Source organism: Melitaea cinxia, chromosome 25, assembly GCF_905220565.1.
Source record: "Melitaea cinxia chromosome 25, ilMelCinx1.1, whole genome shotgun sequence".
Lineage (NCBI taxonomy): Eukaryota > Metazoa > Arthropoda > Insecta > Lepidoptera > Nymphalidae > Melitaea > Melitaea cinxia.
The window spans coordinates 3,496,233-3,518,866 of NC_059418.1; the positions used below are offsets into that span (position 1 = coordinate 3,496,233).

General features: G+C 36.3%; 1 protein-coding gene across 1 annotated transcript; it reads right to left on the reverse strand.

The window, feature by feature from the left end:
* Positions 1-16,662: 16,662 nt before the first annotated feature.
* Positions 16,663-22,266, reverse strand: LOC123666248 (zinc finger protein 235-like). The gene is made up of 7 exons (XM_045600422.1): positions 21,990-22,266; positions 21,547-21,605; positions 20,292-20,453; positions 19,248-19,421; positions 18,840-18,910; positions 18,074-18,251; positions 16,663-17,806 (listed from the first exon to the last, which is right to left on the reverse strand). Exons 2-7 carry the CDS (start codon positions 21,598-21,600, stop codon positions 17,225-17,227), a joined length of 1,221 nt encoding a protein of 406 aa, XP_045456378.1. The 5' UTR covers positions 21,601-21,605; positions 21,990-22,266; the 3' UTR covers positions 16,663-17,224.
* Positions 22,267-22,634: the final 368 nt, after the last annotated feature.

Here is a 22,634-nt window from a genome sequence, read left to right on the forward strand (position 1 = left end):
TAGACGAGCTGACTGACGAAGGAAATTCTAGTGACTTTGATAATGATGAACAGGAAGAAAATTTTTCCATATGTATAAACTTAAATGCAATAGAGTCAGATGATAATACTTCTTTGTCAGTAAATGTTGATGATAGAGAATCTCAACTCCAAGAACACTTACGTGACGTGACAGAGACAGACACAATGTTAGAATTATCCCCAAAATGTAATACAGACGATTCTAGAACTTTGACTGGAACTGACTCGGAGGCGACAATATCAGCAAGTCCTAGAGATTTATCTGAAATCGAACCTCCAGATCATTCTGATTCTAGCACTAGTATTGAGACAGTCCACTCAAATGTAGAACGTGATTCTTTTAGTATTCCAATTTTACATGAAGCTATCAATACTAAGTCTAATCAGATATTAGTATTTTCGTGGCTTAAAAACGAAATTCAGGTTAAAGATTTAATAAGATCAAAACAGAAAATCCTTGAAGTTTTCTTACCCTTAAATAATTTACAATTAATAAAACAATTCCTTAAAGAGTATATCCGGCCCAAAATTAAATATTTTATATATTTTGAACACCAGGAACATAGGAAAGATTTTGCAAATATAATAATTTCCTTATTTAAGAAAGGTACTATTAATATAAAAGAATGTATCAAACGTATAATTAATCGTAATTTAGTGCCTGTAAAGATTAGAAAGCGGAGAACTAAGGTTCCATTAAAAAAAAAAAAACGACCTCCACAGGTTGTGTTTAATCGCCCTGGCGATGATGAAGGAGACCCAATCCCTTCAACTTCAAAAGATTGAAGGTAACCCAGGCCTGTTACCTGTCAAACAAGGTCAGGCCTATAAACAAGAAAATAAGTGGTTAATTATAAAAGTATTAGATTTAAGTTCTATTTTTGTCGATTTAGAGTTTAAAATAAATAAGTATAGTGGTTTTAATAGAGTAATTAATACAGATAAACCTTATATGTATGAATTTAGTAATATGAAAATACAGGTAGAATATTTAAAAGATATAACTATAGAAAAGGCAAAACAGATAGCACCAACACAAAGATTTCGAAGAGGTTTGCTTAATCCCGTAGGTTCTATTATAAAATCGATAACTGGTAACTTAGATCACGAAGACGCGCTTTACTATGATAATCTTATTAACAAATTATATAACAAACAAAATTTAATCGATAATAAAATTACCCTGGTTTCCAAAATGTTGGATTATTCTATTAATAGTACAGAAATTTTATATAACAATTCTTTAATTATTAATGAACGTTTAAAACGCGTAGAAAGTATGTCGAAAGACATAGTGACAAAAGAAGAAAACTCAATATATTCCACTTATGTTTTGAGTATATATAGTACGTTTATTAATAATTTCCGTTCAATATATATAACACTCAGTGAAATTGAGACAGCCTTAGCCTTTAGTAAAATTTGTGTGCTACATCAATCAATAATTAATTCTACTGAATTGTTTTACATATTTTCTTCTATAGAAAAATATCATAGTTTATTGTATCCTGTAACAAAAAGTAATATAATTAAAATAGAGCGAACATTGTCTGTTAAGGCGTATGTAAAAGGAAACCAGATAACATTTATAATAGAAGTTCCCCTTACAGATAATAATACGTATAACTATTATAAAATTTATTCATTGCCTATTTTTGATCAAATTAAAAACAAAACTTTCATTATTATTCCCGAATATCCCTTCCTTATGGTGAAAGGTTCGAAGTACTTGCCGGTCGCGTCTCCGTGTCAACATGTGTTCGGCGATAATCAGTACATATGCACTGAACATAATTTTATCCCTTACTCAACGATAACGTGTATGGAACAATTGATGCAGTTTCACAATGACTTAATGCCATAGACGAGTAGTTCATATCGAAGAAGTTAAAGCACAACGTCTTTCTTCTGCCCGTTGGATAATATATTCACGAAATAAGGAAGTAATGTCTTACAAATGTGGAAACGATATAACAAAAACATCTATGATGGGAACTTATCTCGTTCAAATAGATCCTGGCTGCGAGATTCTACTTAATGATCTTCATTTATATTATCTTCAACACACATTGGAAAAATTTGAATACAAGGTGACACCTATTATTAATTTACCTCAGCCAAAGAAGGAAATCCCTATTCCTGTCGATCCGATTGATATTAAGGGAATTAATTTGGATGACATAAAGTATCTATCTGCGGCCTTAAAAATAAAAAGTTCAAGTGAAAGTGAAAGTGAAAGTGAAATTAAATCAATAATAAAAGTTAACAGTGTCAGTGTAGGAACTCTAATTTTATATCTTATATTAATTACTATTTGTTTAATTTTAGTTATAAAAAGTGTTAAGAATAAAATTTTAAGCAAGGGTCGAAACCTTCAGAAGTCAAATTCTTCCGACGGTTTCGAACTTAAGGGGGGAAGAGTTATGTTGGACCAAAGCATGAGAACAATACAAGTAAATGCTTAATCAGCGGAATAGGAATAACAAATGATTTCTCACGTTGTCTCATGCTTTGGGATCATATGTCTTGAGAAAGTTTAATTAGAATTAAATCAACGATTAATCCAGAGCATGTAATTCTGTTCGGACGTGTCCACTGTAATTTTAATTAATTTTTAATTAAATAGTTTTAGTTTAATTAATGTAATATTTTTTTAAAAAGCCCTTTCGCGCTCCCGTAAACTTGTCTATCTTCTCAAACGATTATTTGCTTACAATAAATATGAAAAAAATAAAATAAAATGTAATCTAAATACATTTTATAAAATAAATTTAATTTAACAAACAATTCATTAAAAAGTAAACACGGATCCATAGCACCAAAAATAGTCAAAATCACTACTTATTAAAAATATATTTTTATAAAAAACGTATAAAATATTTTAAATTGTAACAAAATCATTTCACCTGTAGATGAAAAAAAGAAATAAATTAACCTCAAGTAGTGTTTGTTATGTGTTCCTGTGGTGAGTATGGCTTTCAACGCCCTTGTAATCCTAATGTTGTAAGCTTTTATAGGCTATTATAACCATTTATCATTAGGATCACAAACCTAAAAAATTAGTAATACTAAACTATAGTGAACTATTATAAATAGAAAAAGATCTGTATATATCGGCTGTGCCGTCGTAGGTAATTAGCAACAGATGTATAAACAACAGATGCACCGATCACGCCACCTAGCACATCGTTCGATATTCACCTACCCTCATTCATTCTAGTACTCGAGTCATTCTGACGTGTATAAAACGTCCGGAACAACCGCGGCTAAGGCAGTCTTGGCTCTGGCTCGGCACGGTGCACTTGGTGTATCCTGCTAGTAGCTTAACCTAGACTCTTTCAACAATTAATTTGTGCAAACCAATTAATTGTTACTTTCTTATATTACGACCGAATATACAAAACGCCAACGGCATGGAGTGGAAGCGAGGTGGTGCTGTTCTTTTGTTTTACACAGAAGACCGAGGAGTATAATTTGCCATTATGCTTAGCGTTTGTGGACTTTGATTCGATTGGGACACGGGCTGTGCTACAGGCTCTCCAGAGGTGCCAAGTGGACATGCGCTGTGCTACAGGCTCTCAGAGGTGCCAAGTGGACTGCGATACGTCGAGGTGCTGAGGTACTTATACTTGCTTAAGTTTATTGCATAAGGTATTTGACTAGCCCGTTGGCGCAGTTTGTAGTGACCCTGCTTTCTGTTCCGAGGGTTGTGGGTTCGATTCCCACCCCGGGGCGGGGTGTAATATATATTTATTTCTATGTTTATATATCATCATTACATAGTATAAAGCAATGTCGCTTTCTCTGTCCCTATGTATGTTTAAATCTTTAAAACTACGCAACGGATTTTGATGCGGGTTTTTTTAATAGATAGTGATTGAAGAGGAAGGTATAAACCTTGTGTTGGTATAAACCTTGATGTTATTATACATATAAAGGTATAATAACATCCATTAAATAGTGGATGTCGTAAATAATTAAATGTTTTCCGCTTACATTGCAAACGCAGCCTGAACCCTACGAAATTTATCAAAATAATGTACTGAGTATTGTACACATTGAAAAGGTCTACAGAAAACTCCGCTATGGTATGTGTCTATTTCTTATGGATATCCTACAATAACATTTTTTTGTCATTTACTTTTTACGACAAATAATGGCTAATTTTCAAAGCGATTTTAACCAATACTGCATTAATCCTTATCTAAGTAAATAACTTAAATACATTGTTGATTTAATATAGATCTATATGGCCCTTACAGCATATGATTTAAATAAATATTTTCGAAGATATTACAGATTTAAAAATTGCGGTACGTGGCGTTTGCGGCGGTTCCGGCCGGCTTTTACTCTGAAGTTAACGCGAACGGGCCACGGGCAGTATGGATGACATGGGCTATAATTATATTTTATACCCGTGCGAAGCCGGAGCGGGTCGCTACTATGTATTATTTACAAGTATGTTTATGGAAAAAAATATGTCGGCTGTTACCTATAACACAAGCATTAAGTTGCTTACTTTAGGAACAGACGACCGTGTGTATATTGTGTAGATATTTACTTGTGTACCTAACGCCACAATGTTAGTCTGAATACAGGATCAGAGCTCGAAGCCAATACCACTTCAGCGAGGCGTGAGGCAAGGGGATGTTATTTCCGAAGCTGTTTACCGCCGCCTCGGAGGACGCTTTCGAGTTTCTGGACTGGAAAGGTCGACATCATTTATCATTATCATGTTAATGACTACTTAAATGACCATATTATGTGACATGGATTTTGTTATTAATTAATTCATGTTCATATTTGTTTTGATTATTGACATTTAAGATAAACTATTTATGTTACGTTTAACTAATATTTGCACACCGACATTTAACTAATATTTGCACACCGAAGATCGTTAGAATATGTTGCCTAACTATTAACACTTTCACGCGAACAAGTCAATATTGTAGCTCTATGCGATATTGCACATCATTTTTTCATATATATTCGAGCGACGTCTAATGACGTTGTGCAAATAGCTAATGATATTAGTATTTAAATTATTTATATATATAAATATTAATAATAAAAAAATTTTTAGTATTTGCGCTGACGTTCCTAGACGTCGTCAATCGTCAAGTCGTAATCAGCATCCGATCCAAATTCTCCATCGTCAACAAAAGGGTCTGTGGGGTGATTCCTCGTGATAACGAAAGTTCTAAGATTTTCAAAGAAGATCCCTTTTTTAGCTCATTTTACATGTATTTTACGTCAATATTCTACGCAAACACAGAATCGGCGCACGCACTACCCCCGCGAGGCGCACAAGTCGAGTGAAGTAATAAAACTTCTTAGGCGAAACGACGTATAGTGACGTTGTGCGCTAAAAAAGTAGGTACTGTATCAGGACTGAATGCCATCAAAGAAGGCAAAATTAAATCGGTGCGGCGTAGCACTACAATTTTTAGAATTCGATATGTTGTGGCACAGCAACCAAACTTTTAAACATTAGTATGGCCAGGCACCGAACCATTACGTTGTGCTCAATAAATCGGGGTTTTGCTGAACGTTATAGTACGTTGTGCCATATCATATCTACCAATATATGACGTACACATACGTTGTTCGCATGAAAGTGTTAAATTTGACAACCCGTATACCATGTTCTAGCAAAATAAGTAATAATTTATTGATTTTATTATCAACGGCGAATACTTTTCCCACCTCCGTTTTGCCGATGACGCACGTATGTGTTCCTGGTGTTTCCGGTGAGCAGCCCGTGAAGGGCGGAGTGGAGGTTATGCCCACGAAGGGCGGCGAAAACGGGAAGCCCGAGAAGGGCGGTGTTGTTCACGGGTCTTCTACCCACGACGTCATATCTTTTTTCTTCCAGGGAACGAGCGCTTCGACGAGACAACCACTGGTGAAGCTAACGCGCATCAGTGGCGAGTATGGGACGGGTCACGACAGGTAAGGAGTAGATCCTGTTCGATAACTATCCTAGAAAACGTGTCGGCAGGTCCGTGAAAGCGGGCGGTCTCGTCTGACGTGTCTAACGCGTTCAACTCTGCCCTGGGAGACGGTGAAGGCTGCGCTGGCATACCATGGCATCCCGCGCTACCTGCGGTCGCTCATCGGAGCTTACTTCGCGGGACGGGCGGTAATTTGCTTGTTGGTAAGGGCTTGGAGCTCAAGTCTCCCTACGGGATGTTTTCCAAAAGGTGGACATATTAACGATCGCGTCGCAGTATATTTATAACAATATTATGTATATCCACCAAAATATTCATTGTTTTGAAATAAATAGTAATAATCGCATTGTAAAAGTTTCCGACTGCGCAAAGTAAACGTTTCCTTTAACAACAACAACAACAACAACAACAACAACAACAACAACAACAACAACAACAACAACAACAACAACAACAACAACAACAACAACAACAACAACAACAACAACAACAACAACAACAACAACAACAACAACAACAACAACAACAACAACAACAACAACAACAACAACAACAACAACAACAACAACAACAACAACAACAACAACAACAACAACAACAACAACAACAACAACAACAACAACAACAACAACAACAACAACAACAACAACAACAACAACAACAACAACAACAACAACAACAACAACAACAACAACAACAACAACAACAACAACAACAACAACAACAACAACAACAACAACAACAACAACAACAACAACAACAACAACAACAACAACAACAACAACAACAACAACAACAACAACAACAACAACAACAACAACAACAACAACAACAACAACAACAACAACAACAACAACAACAACAACAACAACAACAACAACAACAACAACAACAACAACAACAACAACAACAACAACAACAACAACAACAACAACAACAACAACAACAACAACAACAACAACAACAACAACAACAACAACAACAACAACAACAACAACAACAACAACAACAACAACAACAACAACAACAACAACAACAACAACAACAACAACAACAACAACAACAACAACAACAACAACAACAACAACAACAACAACAACAACAACAACAACAACAACAACAACAACAACAACAACAACAACAACAACAACAACAACAACAACAACAACAACAACAACAACAACAACAACAACAACAACAACAACAACAACAACATTTTGCACCCGTATTGCCCAAAACAAATAAAATTTAATGTAAAACTACCGCCGAATTTACCGAGAATAAGCTACATAGTTGATCTTAAAAAAAATAAAAAAGTATTGACAATTAAAATAAAATAAAAAAACTAGTGTGTTCCAGATTCACCAGATTACTACCCAAGTCAAGCGTGCATACAGAAGTTTTACTCTTTTACTTTTTGTTTTTTAACCGACTTCCAAAAAAAGGAGGAGGTTCTCAATTCGACTGTATTTTTATGTTACATCAGAACTTTTGACCGTGTGGACCGATTTCAACAAATGTTTTTTTAATCGAAAGGTAGTGTGTGCCAATTGGTCCCATTTAAATTTATTTGAGATCTAACAACTACTTTTCGAGTTATGTCTAATAATGCGTTATTACTTGACGCTTTTTTCGTCGACCTACGTTGTATTATACCGCATAACTTTCTACTGGATGTACCGATTTTAATAATTCTTTTTTTTGTTGGAAACAATATATCCCTAGTTTAGTACCATGATAAGGAAACCAGGATCTGATGATGGGATTCCAGAAAAATCGAGGGAAACTCTAGGAAATCCGCAATAACTTTTTACTGGGTGTACCGATTTTGATAATTTTTAATTTAATCGAAAGCTGATGTTTGTCATGTGGTCACATATAAATTTTATTGAGATCTGATCACTACTTTTTGAGTAATCTTTGATAACGCGTAGACTTGACTATTTTTTCGTCGATCTACGTTGTATTACTCGTCGATGTTAATGAAGTCGGTTTTTTTTTTTCGTTTGCGAGCAAACACAATTATTTTAAGGTCAATTTGATGTCAACTTCAAAAATATTCTCTCTAATTTTTATTTTTATATTTTATTATTTCGATCATATTTCTTTATTAAATTGACATCAAATTGCATAAAATAATTCCGACAATATCGGAACTATTATATAAATTACAAGATGTTTTTAAACGTTTTTTCTTTTTCAGGTTTCCTGAGCGTGGCGTTGCCGAGCAATGACGGCGGCCTGAGGCAGGCAGCCGGGTGCAGCGGGTCTCCTTGCTGCCGACGCCGCAGCAACGCCATTATAGTGACTTTATGTGTATTTATTTAAGTGTACATTGTTTAGTGCGATATTATGTCAAATAGTTTTAAAACAACCAATGTATCTCAACCGGAACTTTTCACTTGTCCAGAATGCACTAACGGAGAGTTGTTTAGAGGCCGCAAAGGCTTAAAAATTCACACCACCCGTTGCCACAGCGATCCATTAGTGCATTCATTACCTATTTTAACCGATACTTCATCAACCGTAACCAGTGATAATAATTCGGTTCCATTTTTTTGTAATAACAAACTAACCTACAAGAAATAGTGTCATTTGCTCAAATCATTTCAACCTCACCTCTGACTTTCAAGTGTAGAATTGGCAAGATTAATAATGAAAAATATACCGGCACAAGCATTTCTTTCTTAATGAAAAAAGAAAACCCACAAAAATGTATTCGTTATATTTATAGAAAACTAATCCATTTTAAAAACCTGCAATGGATACTACTGTCACTGGTTTTTAAAATTATATAATAAAAACATTTAGTTTATTTCTGACATGATAATTATTGTAGTACATAATAAATAAAGTCCATCTCTATAATAACACCCTATTTTTGTATCATTTTAAAAACCTAATTTTTCCCCGACCGAGTACTTGAATTTATCAATAATGCGTATCAACAGTTGTTACAACCACGGCTGTAAGCAGCTTGTCAGTGTAGTTGCGGTCATTATACTGTAATGACACAGAATGTATCTATGTGTGTGAAAAATTTAAGTGTGTTTTTAATTTACTATGTGTGAGTTTCGTAGTGACAGACGATTATTTTTGTATGGGAATTAAATAGTGTGCGTGTCAGTGATTTACCCACGCATAAAAATGACAGACAGTTTTGTATCGGCAAAAAACGCTATGGCTACTCTCCTCCGTGTTGCTCTTTGATTTTTGCCATGTAGAATTACTACGATTTAATTAAACCATGAAAATATTGTTATCGGTTTTAGCTTAGGAACACATGACTATTCAATGCTAATTAACCATGGTTAACTAACCTATGGAAAGTCAATGTCGGTTGATTATTATGTCTTTAGATTACACAGATTGTGAATGTTTACATTAAATATATGGTTTAGTACTATTGTCTCATGATTGTTTTCAGTAGTCATCGAAGATTTTTTTTTTGTTATCGCAGGCGAACCCATTTACGGGTGATATCGAGGACGCCCGGGTAGGCAGTCCTAGACCGTATGTCGGCTTCAACACTTGGGGGTGCACTACCAACCAAACCCCTGCGGGAGCCTTCAGCCGCTTTAATTGAAGGGTCCTGGATCTGCAGGCAACAGGATCCTTCCAGCGACCGGCTGGCCTCGGCGAAAAGGCCAGACTTCTCCTCCATGGGGACTGTCCGGCTCACCTCTGAACAATCCCGACGACGCCATGTCTCATCCGCCCGTCGTTCTCCTTCTGGAACATTACTGTCTCGCAGAATGAAACCATCGCCGTCCAGGACTCGTCGTCGCCGAGCATCGCGGTGATGACGCTCGGCAATGACAAGTCTCCTCCGAGGACTGTCGTCAGATCGCGACGCAGCGCCGCCCATCTCGGGCACAGCTCGAGAGTGTGCTGGGCAGAGTCCACCGCCGCGCCACAATCGTGACATCCAGTCGTCGGCTCCTTTTGGGCCGTCCGACACAAGTATTCACCAAAGCAGCCGTGCCCGTTGAGAACTTGCGTCAGACGGAAGGCTTGCGCTTACGGCGCATCCACCGCTCAAAGACCGGGCGCAACGCAACCGTTACGCGTGTGCCATATGGCTGCTCCGCCAGGTCCTCCCCCCACCTCCGCATTAATGCTTCTTGCCCCATCCGGCGCACCCGTAGGATCCCGTCCAACGTGGGGTTCTCACCGAGAGCCCTCCTACCCAAGACGTATGAGTAGGTCTCGGCAAGGACCTCCGCCACGAGCTCCCACGGGGGGTCTCCAGCTAGAGCAGTAGCTGCAGCCCACGATACCGTACGATACCCCCGAATCACCCTCCCCGCTATGATCTTCGCGCGAGGCGATCCGCCCAAACCGGGACACCGTACGTCGCCATACTCCGGCAGACTCCGGAATATAGCTGCCTGCAGGCAGCGCTGGGACCCAGCGAGGTAGTCATCGAAGATACCGCAGTTCTTTTTTCTTATGCTTTTCGATTAAGTTTACCGACCTACTTTAGACTATTTACGTTAATTTATTACTATGATTACATAAATCTTGATCAAACTTTTTACTGTTACTGTTTTACTTGCGATACTTTTCAACTGTAGTCTGAGACATACCTATTTACCAGAAGCGTTAATGCGTACAATTGTAGTACCTGTTGTTAAAAATAAGACGGGTGACACGTCTGACACGAGCAACTGCCGGCCTATATCGCTTGCAGCTACAGCTGCAAAAATACTTGACAGTTTGCTTAACGACTACATCGGTAGGTATGTCGAACTTGACGATGCTCAATTCGGGTTCAGGCCAGGCGTTTCTACAGAAAGTGCTATTTTCAGTCTTAAGCATACTGTCAAGTATTGTACTCAGAAGAAAACGCCGGTGTATGCTTGCTTTTTAAACCTATCCAAAGCTTTCGATTTTCGGTAAATTATGAGCTCCTGTGGGAGAAGCTGAGAGGCACGGGTATGCCGGCGGAATGTACCGAACTCTTAAAATTTTGGTATAAGCACCAAAAAAATCGGGTTAGGTGGGTGGGTGCCGTGTCGGATGAGTATACCCTTACGTGTGGTGTGAGGCAGGGTGAACTTAGTTCCCCCACCCTTTTTAATTTCTACATTAATCAGCTGATTGAGGGTCTCAGCAGCGTTTATTTAGGATGTTATATCGATGGAAAATGCGTCAATAATTTAAGCTACGCTGACGACATGGTGCTGCTGAGAGAGGAGGGTTAAGAAAATTATTAGAAATTTGCGAGTCATATGTGTTATGTGCTTATTAATTAAACATCCTTAGTGTCTTCAACAGATTTATAAGTTTAATTAAACTTACATTACAAGCTTAATCAGACAGTGGGTGCTCTCTCTGTCCTTCTACCGAAGTCTCTGGATTAATGTCTACTATAAACTGTCAACAATATTTAACCATCGACTAGCATGTATATAACAACCTTCCCTTTTAAATTATTTACTTGAGATTAATTTATAATGAACTACACTGACTTTTGTATTTACTATAGGAACATTAAAGTTTACAATTCAAGCTACTTTGCAAGCTAAGTAATTACTAACAAACATATTCACATTATTACATATGAACCAAACTATAACTATATATATAATATAATATAGCAAAAGATAATATATAAACAATTATTTATTAATGTTAGCTTTATATAAACAAGGTATGAAGACTCTTATTTTATTTTATTTTTAGTTACAATTAGTCATATGAAGATACAAACTTATTCAATCATCAGTATTCATGTACTTATGAATTAAACAAAATCTTTAAGATAGCTTGGTCTTTTAATCAATCTACCTGATCTTGATGTTTTACTACCATATGTATCATTATTATAATTTACTTGTCCTGACGAACCATTATAGTTCTCTCTAGGTATTACATTAGTTTGTATGTTCCGTTCTTGAATCATAAATGTCTTTCTACTTCTTGTCTTTCACTCTCTTCACAACTTCCTTGATCTTCTACCCTGCTCTTGTCATAATACTTTCCTCCTTTAATTAAAATTCTCCTATTCCTAGTTAAAATATTTCCTGATTCATTCCTTACTTGGTATGATCTAGGACCACTTCCTTTACCTAACACTATACCACTCTCATGAGGTTTCTTGCAATTCTCATCCTGTATTTTAACAATTTCTCCTTCTCTTAATTCTGGTAAAAGACAATGCTCAAAAAAACCCAGGCCCGGCGCAAAAGAAATGTAACTCAAAATATAGGTAAAAAAAAATAAGTAATTAAATCTATAATATATATAAAAGCGAAAGGTCACTCACTCATCACGAAATCTCCGAAACTATAACACCTACAAACTTGAAATTTGGCAGGTAGGCTCCTTATAAGACATAGGCATCCGCTAAGAAGGGGTTTTACGAAACTCGACCCCTAAGGGGGTAAAACGGGGGTTGCAATTTTGTATGAAAATCCTATTTTTTTGAAGTAAGAGACTTGAAATTTAAAATGTAAGCTCTATAGATGATAAGAAGGCGTACAAATAATGTATCGTAAGAAATCAACCCCCTTTTGGGGTTAAAACGGGGGATGGTAGGTTGACTCACTGATCACGAAATCTCCGAAAATAAAACACCTACAAACTTGAAATTTGGCAGGTAGGTTTCTTATAAGGCGTAAACATTCACTAAGAGATAATTTTACGAAACTCGACCCCTAAGGGGGTAAAACGGGGGTTGCAATTTTGTATGAAAGTCCTATGTTTTTGAAGTAAGAGACTTGAAATTTAAAATGTATACTCTATAGATGATAAGAAGGCGTACAAATAATGTATCTTTAGAAATCAACCCCCTTTTGGGGTTAAAACGGGGAATGGTAGGTTGACTCACTGATCACGAAATATCCGAAACTATAACAGCTACAAACTTGAAATTTGGCAGGTAGGTTCCTTATAGGGCGTAAACATCCGTTAAGAGATGATTTTACGAAACTCGACCCCTAAGGGGATAAAACGGGGGTTGGAAGTTTGTATGAGAGTCCTATGTTTTTGAAGTAAGAGACTTGAAATATAAAATGTACGCTCTTTAGATGGTGAGAAGGTGTCCAAATAATGCATCGTTATCTATATATATAAAAGAAAAAGGTAAATAACTCACGCATCACGAGAACTCAAAAACCGCTGGATGGGCTATCCATCCAGGTTGGACAAAGATAAAATTTGGCAGGGAGGTAGATTATAGTTAGCAGACGTCCGCTAAGAACGGATCTTACGATATTCCACCGCTAAGGGGATTTAATTGGGGTTGATAGTTTGTATGAAACATATACAGCCTGAAAACAAAACTAAAAATGTGGTGTATAGAGAGGTTTTATAAAAATAACTATTAAATTATACTACATCGGCCTTTTAAAAAGTTACTCAGTTTGATAAGCATTTCAAGTGACTGAAATAAAAAAAAAATTGCATTCACCATCTTAATAGTAATGCATATCTTCATTCGTTAAGATTTTGATGAGAGTTTCACTGGAAATTTACCGGGAAAACTTTGTGACACACTAATTTCAACGCGGGCGAAGCCGCGGGCACAGCTAGTATTACATAGGGGGCATCATCGAAATCAGTGGCTATATGTGTGAAATTGTTATTCGAATTTTAACATCTGCGCCACATTGCTACTCGAGATTTTAGAGGTAACATAATGTATTAGTAAAAGGAACAGTAAACAGATGTAGTTGTGGTTTAAGAGTGTATATAATGATATTTTTATGGCAACTTCTCTACTATCCCAACTACTTTTACAAGATAATAGGATGATAGAACTAAAAACACGATATGAATGTACTTGTCATTTTAATAACTACGCTTAAAAGTCATCGATTCTCAATGTCTAACACGATATGATCCAAAAATGATGCGGGATGCGTGAACTGCTCCTCATGTTTAGCCCACCCTAAGTAATATAAAACGCTCATAACGTGGGCGCAACAGCCCAATGTTCTCCTCCCTTGAATACAGGAGCAGTAATATCCTGATATGCCATTCCTGCCATTTTCCCTTTTATAAAGAATGTAGGTGTAAGTAAGTATGTAGGTGTAGGTGTGGATGTACCGATTTTGATAATTCTTTAGGAAACCAGGATCTGATGATGGGATCCCAGAGAAATCGAGGGAAACTCTTGATAATCCGCAATAACTTTACCGGGTGTACCGATTTTAATAATTTTTAATTTAATCGAAAGCTGATGTTTGTCATGTGGTAATTTTATTGAGATCTGATAACTACTTTTTGAGTAATGTTTGATAACGCGTAGTTACTTGACTATTCGTCGATCTACGCTGTAATACTCGTCGATGTAATTGAAGTCGTTTTTTTTTCGTTTGCGAGCAAACACAATTATTTATAAACAATTATTTTCGTTCCGTCGGATTGCTTTTCTTATTTGCTAGGCGTTAGCGCTGTAAGTTGTTCTTGTGAGTAGGGCTGCGTAAGCAACCTTTGGTGGGGACTCCGCGGTGTGGGTTAGGCTCGCACTATTTAAGCGCTATCGCTGTACGGCTCCTTCCTTTTCCTTGGTCTTCAGCCTCGGTCAGGTTCAGGGTGCAATTTTGTTGGGTGAGTCGTTGTCATATTACACACTCTTATTTAATTGTAATATCTAGCTTGCTTTTGTGTTGATTTTTAAATGTGTGTAGGTTTTTATAAGATTATTTTTAATTGTTCTAAAGTGTATTTTTTATTTTAATTAAATTTTGTTAGGATGTGCTTTTTTTTGTGAACCATTTCCGTGTCAACCCAGAGACATTGGGGGTTGACTACGGAAGGGCTCACTTTTTCTGTGTGACCTTCCAGGGTCCTTGGCATGGCGGACACGTGCGGATAGTTGTTGGTGGTGATACAACGTGGCCGGACTGGTGGGTTGGCCGCTAGGACCCCAACTTTACGACCAACAAATACGCCTAATATTACAATAGTTCCGATCAACATCCTTGACCATCAAGAACACTTTAGCACCCTTGAATCTATTCTCTGGCAAGGAAGACAATTTTTTATCTCGGCGTGTGCAAGCCCTGGCCTACGGTAGACCACGCGGCGGTGGAAGGTTTCTTTGAATTTATGGACTAGCCACGTGTCTAGTTTTCGCACAAAGATAAGTGACCTTAGTTAACCTCCACCCATGTGCCAGAAGTAAATCGAACCCTTGTGTAGTTTTTTTAAATGATTTTTTTATGCTAGTAGTATTTCGAGTAGTTTAAATATATTTTTTAACCGACTTCCAAAAAAGGAGGAGGTTCTCAATTCGACTGTATTTTTTTTTTTTTTTTTTTTTTTTTTATGTATGTTACATCAGAACTTTTGACTGGGTAGACCGATTTCGACAAATTTTGTTTTAATCGAAAGGTGGTGTGTGCCAATTGGTCCCATTTAAATTTATTTGAGATCTAACAACTACTTTTCGAGTTATATCTAATAATGCGTTTTTACTTGACGCTTTTTTCGCCGACCTACGTTGTATTATACCGCATAACTTTTTACTGGATGTACCGATTTTGATAATTCTTTTTTTGTTGGAAAGGGGATATCCCTAGTTTGGTACCGTGATAAGGAAACGAGGATCTGATGATGGGATCCCAGAGAAATCTAGGGGAACTCTCGAAAATCCGCAATAACTTTTTACTGGGTGTACCGATTTTGATAATTTTTAATTTAATCGAAAGCTGATGTTTATCATGTGGTCACATATAATTTTTATCGAGATCTGATAACTACTTTTTGAGTAATCTTTGATAACGCGTAGTTGCTTGACTATTTTTTCGTCGATCTACGTTGTATTACTTGTCGATGTAATTGAAGTCGGTTTTTTTTTCGTTTGCGAGCAAACACAATTATTATCAATCAGCAATATAACGAGTTTATGTTTGATGTTTGAAAGAATATTGTTAATGTATAAAAACAGTGTAAGGATGTATGTTTATTCCTGGTTTATAAAGATTAATTTGTGTTAACTTTAGATTTACTTGTATTAAATTACTTTTCCGAATGGTCTGCATTTAATTTTTTTTTTCTCTAGAACTAGTTACTTTTAATAGCTAACCATTTCTTAAATATTTTTTTTATCTGTATCAGATTTTAGTTCATCGCGTTAGAAAAAATTATTTCTCTTATTACTTCCCTCTAATTCAATTTTTTTTACTTATAACTTTTTTTAACGCGTGCCAACTGGACTGTCGATTTGTACTTGTACTGAAAAATCGTCTGTGGTATGTAATGCATACAAATGTTAATTTTTAAACAAAAATAAAAAATAATAAAAGGAGCATTCCATAGGGAGGCCTTTATTAATCACATTAATAAAAAAACTTTATAAAAAACTAAAGATACAATTATACATCTAAAATTATGTACATTAAATAAAATTAAAATCTATTTAAACTATTATTAGCCGTTATATAAAGCGAAATTTTCGTGCTTCTAGAATAATCTTGATATATTTAGAAACTACAGCGATTTGAACACATTACTATAATATGCTGCTATTTGACACAGTCGAACATGAAATGGGTATAAAATTATTCAACACATAGTTCATTGCTTTTAGTGCTAAATTGAGTTTGATGCTTGCAAAATAATTTCATTCATAATAATGTGTACGTCAAAACACGCAAAAATTTATTTCCTGGATGTCCGTCCTCGTAGGTCTCCCCTCTGTGCCTCGGAGAGCACGTTAAGCTAATATCATAAAATATATTCGCAAACCCGCAGTGGAGCAGCGAAGCGGATTCCGTGGCGTATTTTAAGATTCAGTTCGTCGCGGACGATTTTAATTTGCCACCCCATAAGTTAAGGGTAAAATTATAAAGCAACGTATTTATTAGGGAAATGACAATAAATAATCGTATATTTTAGGTGAATATTTCGACTGATTTTTACAATAGAAAAGTAAAAAAAGCCAGCCGATAAAAAAAGCCAAAAAGCCGAAATAAAATTCGATTATTTTTTTCACATCCCTAATGCCCATGCTCGGCTGGCGCTACCCTTCGCAGAATGCCGCCCCGGACCAAGACCCGCTTTAGCCCAAGGGAAACACGCAGGGATTAAGCTGCGACAGATTTACATTACATCTATAGGGGAAGAACCTCTTGTGACGCAATATTTGTTGGTCACCGAAAGTGCCTTAGCGTGACAAGGAGAAAGGGGTTCAAAACGGTAAATTCCGCATAATGTGTTTAACGCACGGCCTCTTAGTTATTCTCAGTACGATAAAGAGAAGCCTCAATAATATAGAGGGTAGAACGTAAACCTTCAGTTCTGTTCAATTATTTTTTCCACGGAAAAATCAATATCGACAATAGACGTCGCTATGTCTTCACTTTGGACTTGCTCCAGTAGCAAATCATTGTTGACGTCAATTTCAACAATTTTGTGCCCCATCAGCTGCACTAGCCTCGCGTACCGCGCTTTTTGTTCGTCCGTCATGTTTGCCGGGTTATGGTACTTCAGATGATAGTTCAAATGACTGCTCTGTTTGAAACGCTGCTGACATATTCCACACTGAAACGGAGCCACGTTGGTGTGTGTCCTCATGTGTTGCTGCAAATGAACCGATTGAGCAAAAGTCTTGCTGCAAATGATGCATTTGTATGGCTTGACCTTGGTGTGTATACGTAGGTGTTGATCGAGACCTGACTTTTGGGTGAAGGCCTTCGGGCAGAAAGTGCACGCGAACGGCTTGTCTCCGGTGTGCATTCGCATGTGCTGCTGGACTCCGCTTTGTTGGGTGAACCTTTTCTGGCATATCGAACATTGGAATGGTTTTAGTTTGATGTGAGCCGTTTGACTGTGATCCGACAGTTCTTTGGAAGTTTCGAATCCCATGCCGCACACCTGAAAAGAATAACAACAATCGAATAAACCAAATAAAATTATATTATTCGAGTATGCTTAAAGAACACTTTTAAATCGTCATTTTACAGGTTAAATAAACAGACACACACACACACACACACATACACACGTGTACGTGCGCTCCCCCAGCGGCCGCTCGCACACCTGTCCCTCACACACACACGAGCCCAGCACCTGGCAGCAGTGCGCGTGCTCCCCCAGCGGCCGCTCGCACACCTGTCCCTCACACACACACGAGCCCAGCACCTGGCAGCAGTGCGCGTGCTCCCCCAGCGGCCGCTCGCACACCTGGCAGCGCGGCGGGCGGCGGCGGCGCGGGTGCTCGTCCCGCAGGTGCGCGGAGTACTCGCAGCACGACAGGAACATCTGGTGGCACAGCGCCGCGCCGCCCAGCGGGGACGGCTGCAAGCACTCGAACGGACCGCTGGAACAGTTCATTGAAGGGCATCAATTATACCGTTCGGAATCCTCCCTTACCGGCGGAAAACTTTACTGACCCGGGGCGCTAGAACACGGTCTAACATAGAATGCTACGCAGCAAGAATTTTTAAATCGTTCAATTTTTTTGAGTATTATTAATTACAAACAATCAAACTTATCTGTTTTGCAAACCGATTCACAGCTCCAGATCAACATCGTGACTCATGAGCTGATTGAAAGCTAACACATTACGGTTGAGTTACCCATGTCCTAGGGCCATCTCTTAACATGCTTGTATACGATAGGCTGAAGTGCTCCCTTCTTTTTTTCTTTTTTTTCTTTTTTTTAATAATTATGTAAGTTTATCACATCGTAGTTTTTATCTATTTATAATTGATCTTTACTCCTTAATTTGTGCACACCTTAACCGCTGCTACTGTATCGTGTCCTGTACCAAAAGGTTATCTGGAAGAGATCGCTATTTGGCGATAAGATCGCCTTTGTACATCTTCTATTGTATCTTTCTTTATATGTGTCTGTATTTCGGTGTACATTAAGAATAAATAAATAAATAAAGAGTATATTTATTTACCTTATAGCTTTGACTTCTTTTTCTTTGACTACTGTTTTGACTATCTTTTCTGGTTTCGGTTCTTTGACTACCTAAAAATAAAAAAATAAAATTACAAAATTACTTTAATACTTTACCCCAAGCAAATTTTTACGCTTTTAATGCAGCAAGCAAGACGGACCACTTGATGGTAGGCAGTTACCATAATCTAAAGACACTTGCGACACCAGAAGCATCGCAAGCGCGTTGTCAAGCCTACCCTCGACCCCCACGAGCTCAAAACTACTTGAGCGCTGTTTATCTGTGATCCTCTATAGCGTTGAGGTACTTCCCCTGGGCTGCTCCAACCTTAAAGCAAGGACATGTCCGCTGTGCACTACCTCTATAAAAGTATATTTTGGAAAAATCAAATTCAGCTACATAATATACCTTGACTTTTTCCTGCTTCAATTTCTTGATCTCGGGCTGCCCATTGGTCTTTATAATCATGTAGCTGACGTCATTAGACGCCAGGCTGGTTATATTTATTGGCTTCATTGATGATATCATCTCTTCTGTTTTTATACAAATTTCGCGTTTCTCATCCTCTGTAAACTTTCTCTTCTGAAAATTATTATATCTATGTAATAATGTAATATGTAATAAATGTTACAAATTTGCGAACGATTGGACCGAAAGGGTTTTTTTTTTCGGTTCGTATTTGTCATGACAAGGTATGTACAATTTATTTCACTCATACAAGTGTTTATAATGGGATGTTTAAAAAGAATCGAACAGAAAATTTGGCAGAAAAAAGTATGGTGCTACATTCTAAGTTCGACGATTGACTAGTTTTTAGTATATTTCAATTTTTAGCAGATTTTGAAATGAGAAAGAAAGAAAAATATATTTATATGGGACATCAAAAAGATTGCAGACTTAATTATTAATCCTACATATAAATGCACCTGATAGCGATCGTTACTCATAGTAGGGAAGGTACCCGTATTCGAACAGCGTAGTGGATTAAGCTCTGATTCTTTTTCTACATGGGGAAAGACGCCTATGGCCAGCAGTGGGATATTACAAGCTGAAACGAGCGAGCGTTTCTTCAAGCCAAACTTTCTTAAGCCATTTTTAGGTAATTACAGTAATACAGAACTAATTTCCTATTTCACCATAAAGAATTTCCAGTCAATCTATATTATGTATATAAAATAAGTTTGTATATAAAGTTGTTAGCGCTAAAAGCATCCAAAAATTATTTTCAGAAAGACTGGACGGGCCGACCATGGGGAGGTTTATCAAGTTACATGTACAAAATGTGACTGGATCAATCTCCCCGTGGTAGCTTTTTTTTTAATTTTTTGTTTGTATGTTTTTGTTTGTATTTTATTTTACTAACGTAGTTTTTAAGTAATTATATTGGACTAACCGACTATGAGCATATGTTCCTTGACAATAAAAGATTTTTTTTTAAATACTGCTATTCACCTGGTTCACATACTTCCTAACGCACAGATCCTGACCAGCCATGTACTCGTCAATGTGCTCCACTCGAGCATGGTTTGTCAACGCAATCTCTGTTATAAACCCTTTGCTGCAGATCCTGCACGACACTGTATCTTCATCTTCTTGGTCGACATGCCTTTCTTTCTGCGATATTATATGTTCACATTAGTATCTATACTAATTTTACAGGTAAAGTTTTTAACTTTGTTTGTAAGGGGGTAATCTTCGCAAAAACTGATCCGATCATGAAAATTCTTTCACTAACAGAAAGCTACACTATTCAGGACTGACACAGGCTATATTTTTTTATGATTGAGTAAATAATTCAGTGAAAAATCTTATATATAAAAATTCTTGTGTCACAATGTTAGTTACAATACTCCTCTGAAACGGCTGGTCTGTTTTTATGAATTTTTGTGTGCATATCGGTTACCACTGGAGTCACACTAGTGTCTGAATATCCTCAGCCATGAAAATAATACAGAGATAAATACAAATATTACACCCAGACTCAGGTGAGTATTGAACCTATAACCGCAGAACAGAAAGCAGGGCCACTACAAACTACACTAACAGGCTACTCAAATGTATCTTACTAAATTATTTATATGTTATTATGGCAAATCAACTTACATTGAGTAAAATGAAATTTAAAGACAAACTTAGTGTATGAAAATAGTGATGATAAGGTTTTAAATCTAATATATTAAAATTCTCGTGTCGCGGTGTTTGTAGTTAAACTCCTCCGAAACAGCTTGACCGATTCTCATGAAATTTTGTGTGCATATTGGGTAGGTTTAAGAATCGAACAACATTTAGTATTCATACCCCTAAGTTACAAGGGGGGGGATACAGAGAGTTAATAATATATATGGCAAAACAATGTTTGCTGGGTCAGCTAGTAATTTTTATACTAATGTGATGCCAAACATAATTAATTAGTATTTTAACTAATTAGAAAATCACATTTATATAATTATCGTATTTCAGACTAAACTCAGTTGATATCAGAATGAAAATTAGAAAACTTTACTGGATAAATATTTGTCTGTAAGTCTGTTCAGATGAATTATAATTTCTTAATTAAATGTTATTCACAAAAATACTATATCTAAATAAAAAATATCATGCATGAGTCCAAAGAGTTAATTGAATTTAGGTTTTGCTAATTGCAAACCTTAAAATATTTTTAATTTATTTTTGAATCTTTATTACGATATTTTAAAATAATACTTACTTTGATATTTTGTAATGGTATCACATTTACTTGTCTTATATTTCGTGTAGTCATTTTCACTGTAACAATTTTAATTGCCAAATATTAAATTTTTGACGTTTTTTTAAAGATAAAAGCACTAATATAGTTCTATGTACTCTATTTTAATTTTGTACATCACTTCACAAAGTAACTCATTTAAAACTACTCACTAATTCCACATTAATAAAATATCCAAAATATAATAAGAAATCTTAAAAAAATCGAAATAATAGCGGGAAAAACAACTGACAAAACTTTTTTTTTAAGTTGCGGCATGAGAGCTGGCGTGGGCATTACAAATTTACACAAAATTTCATTAATATTGATTTTTCACATATTTAATAATCTTTTATTAAAAACTTCATTATTTCTATAACTGCTGTAATAATATTATTGAAAATGTATAAAATTATAATATTCACCTTCGATAAAATGTATGGGAATAGATTGGCGTTTGTTTTTTAACTTAAAAAAAAGAAAAAGAAAGAAAAATGCAGAACTATGGCGCTTAAAAAAAATTAAAAATGTCAATTTGACATGACAGTTGCCGCATTACTTATAGATATTTTAGGAAAATATTTATGCAAAATACGGAAACCAATACAGATTTCTTTAAATACAACGATTCTTTATAAAATAATCCGCCATTTTATGACTCAAGATCAAATATTACATACATTTATATACATAAATATAGATTGACAGACCATTGCACTTTACGACAGAATGTATAAAAACATGTTTGATAAATCAATCTTCTTAATATTAATAATTTATTTTAAGGGTTATGTTAAGGGATTATGCACTGATTATACTTAATTAAATTATTAAACTGTTAACAAATATATGCCTACTTTTATCTGTTCTGGCAATTCTCGTACATAGTACATTTCCCAATTGCCATTATCAAACGGGGAAAATCTGTTTATGTATTTAGAGGAACGTGAGAAGCAAAATTTAGGAATCACTTAGGGCAGGAATAGATATAGGATATTTATGACATAATAATAACAATAATAAAACGCTTTATTGTACACCATTTACTAGGTAAAATATCTAGACAATTT

What these genes read in the sequence shown, in the direction of transcription:
- LOC123666248 (XM_045600422.1), bottom strand. Translation starts at nt 21,600, where the DNA reads ATGACTACACGAAATATAAGACAAGTAAATGTGATACCATTACAAAAT. An exon ending in TACCATTACAAAATATCAAA is followed by an intron (nt 20,454 to 21,546) that starts GTAAGTATTATT and finishes ATAATATCGCAG; the next exon opens with AAAGAAAGGCATGTCGACCA. An exon ending in TTAGGAAGTATGTGAACCAG is followed by an intron (nt 19,422 to 20,291) that starts GTGAATAGCAGT and finishes AATAATTTTCAG; the next exon opens with AAGAGAAAGTTTACAGAGGA.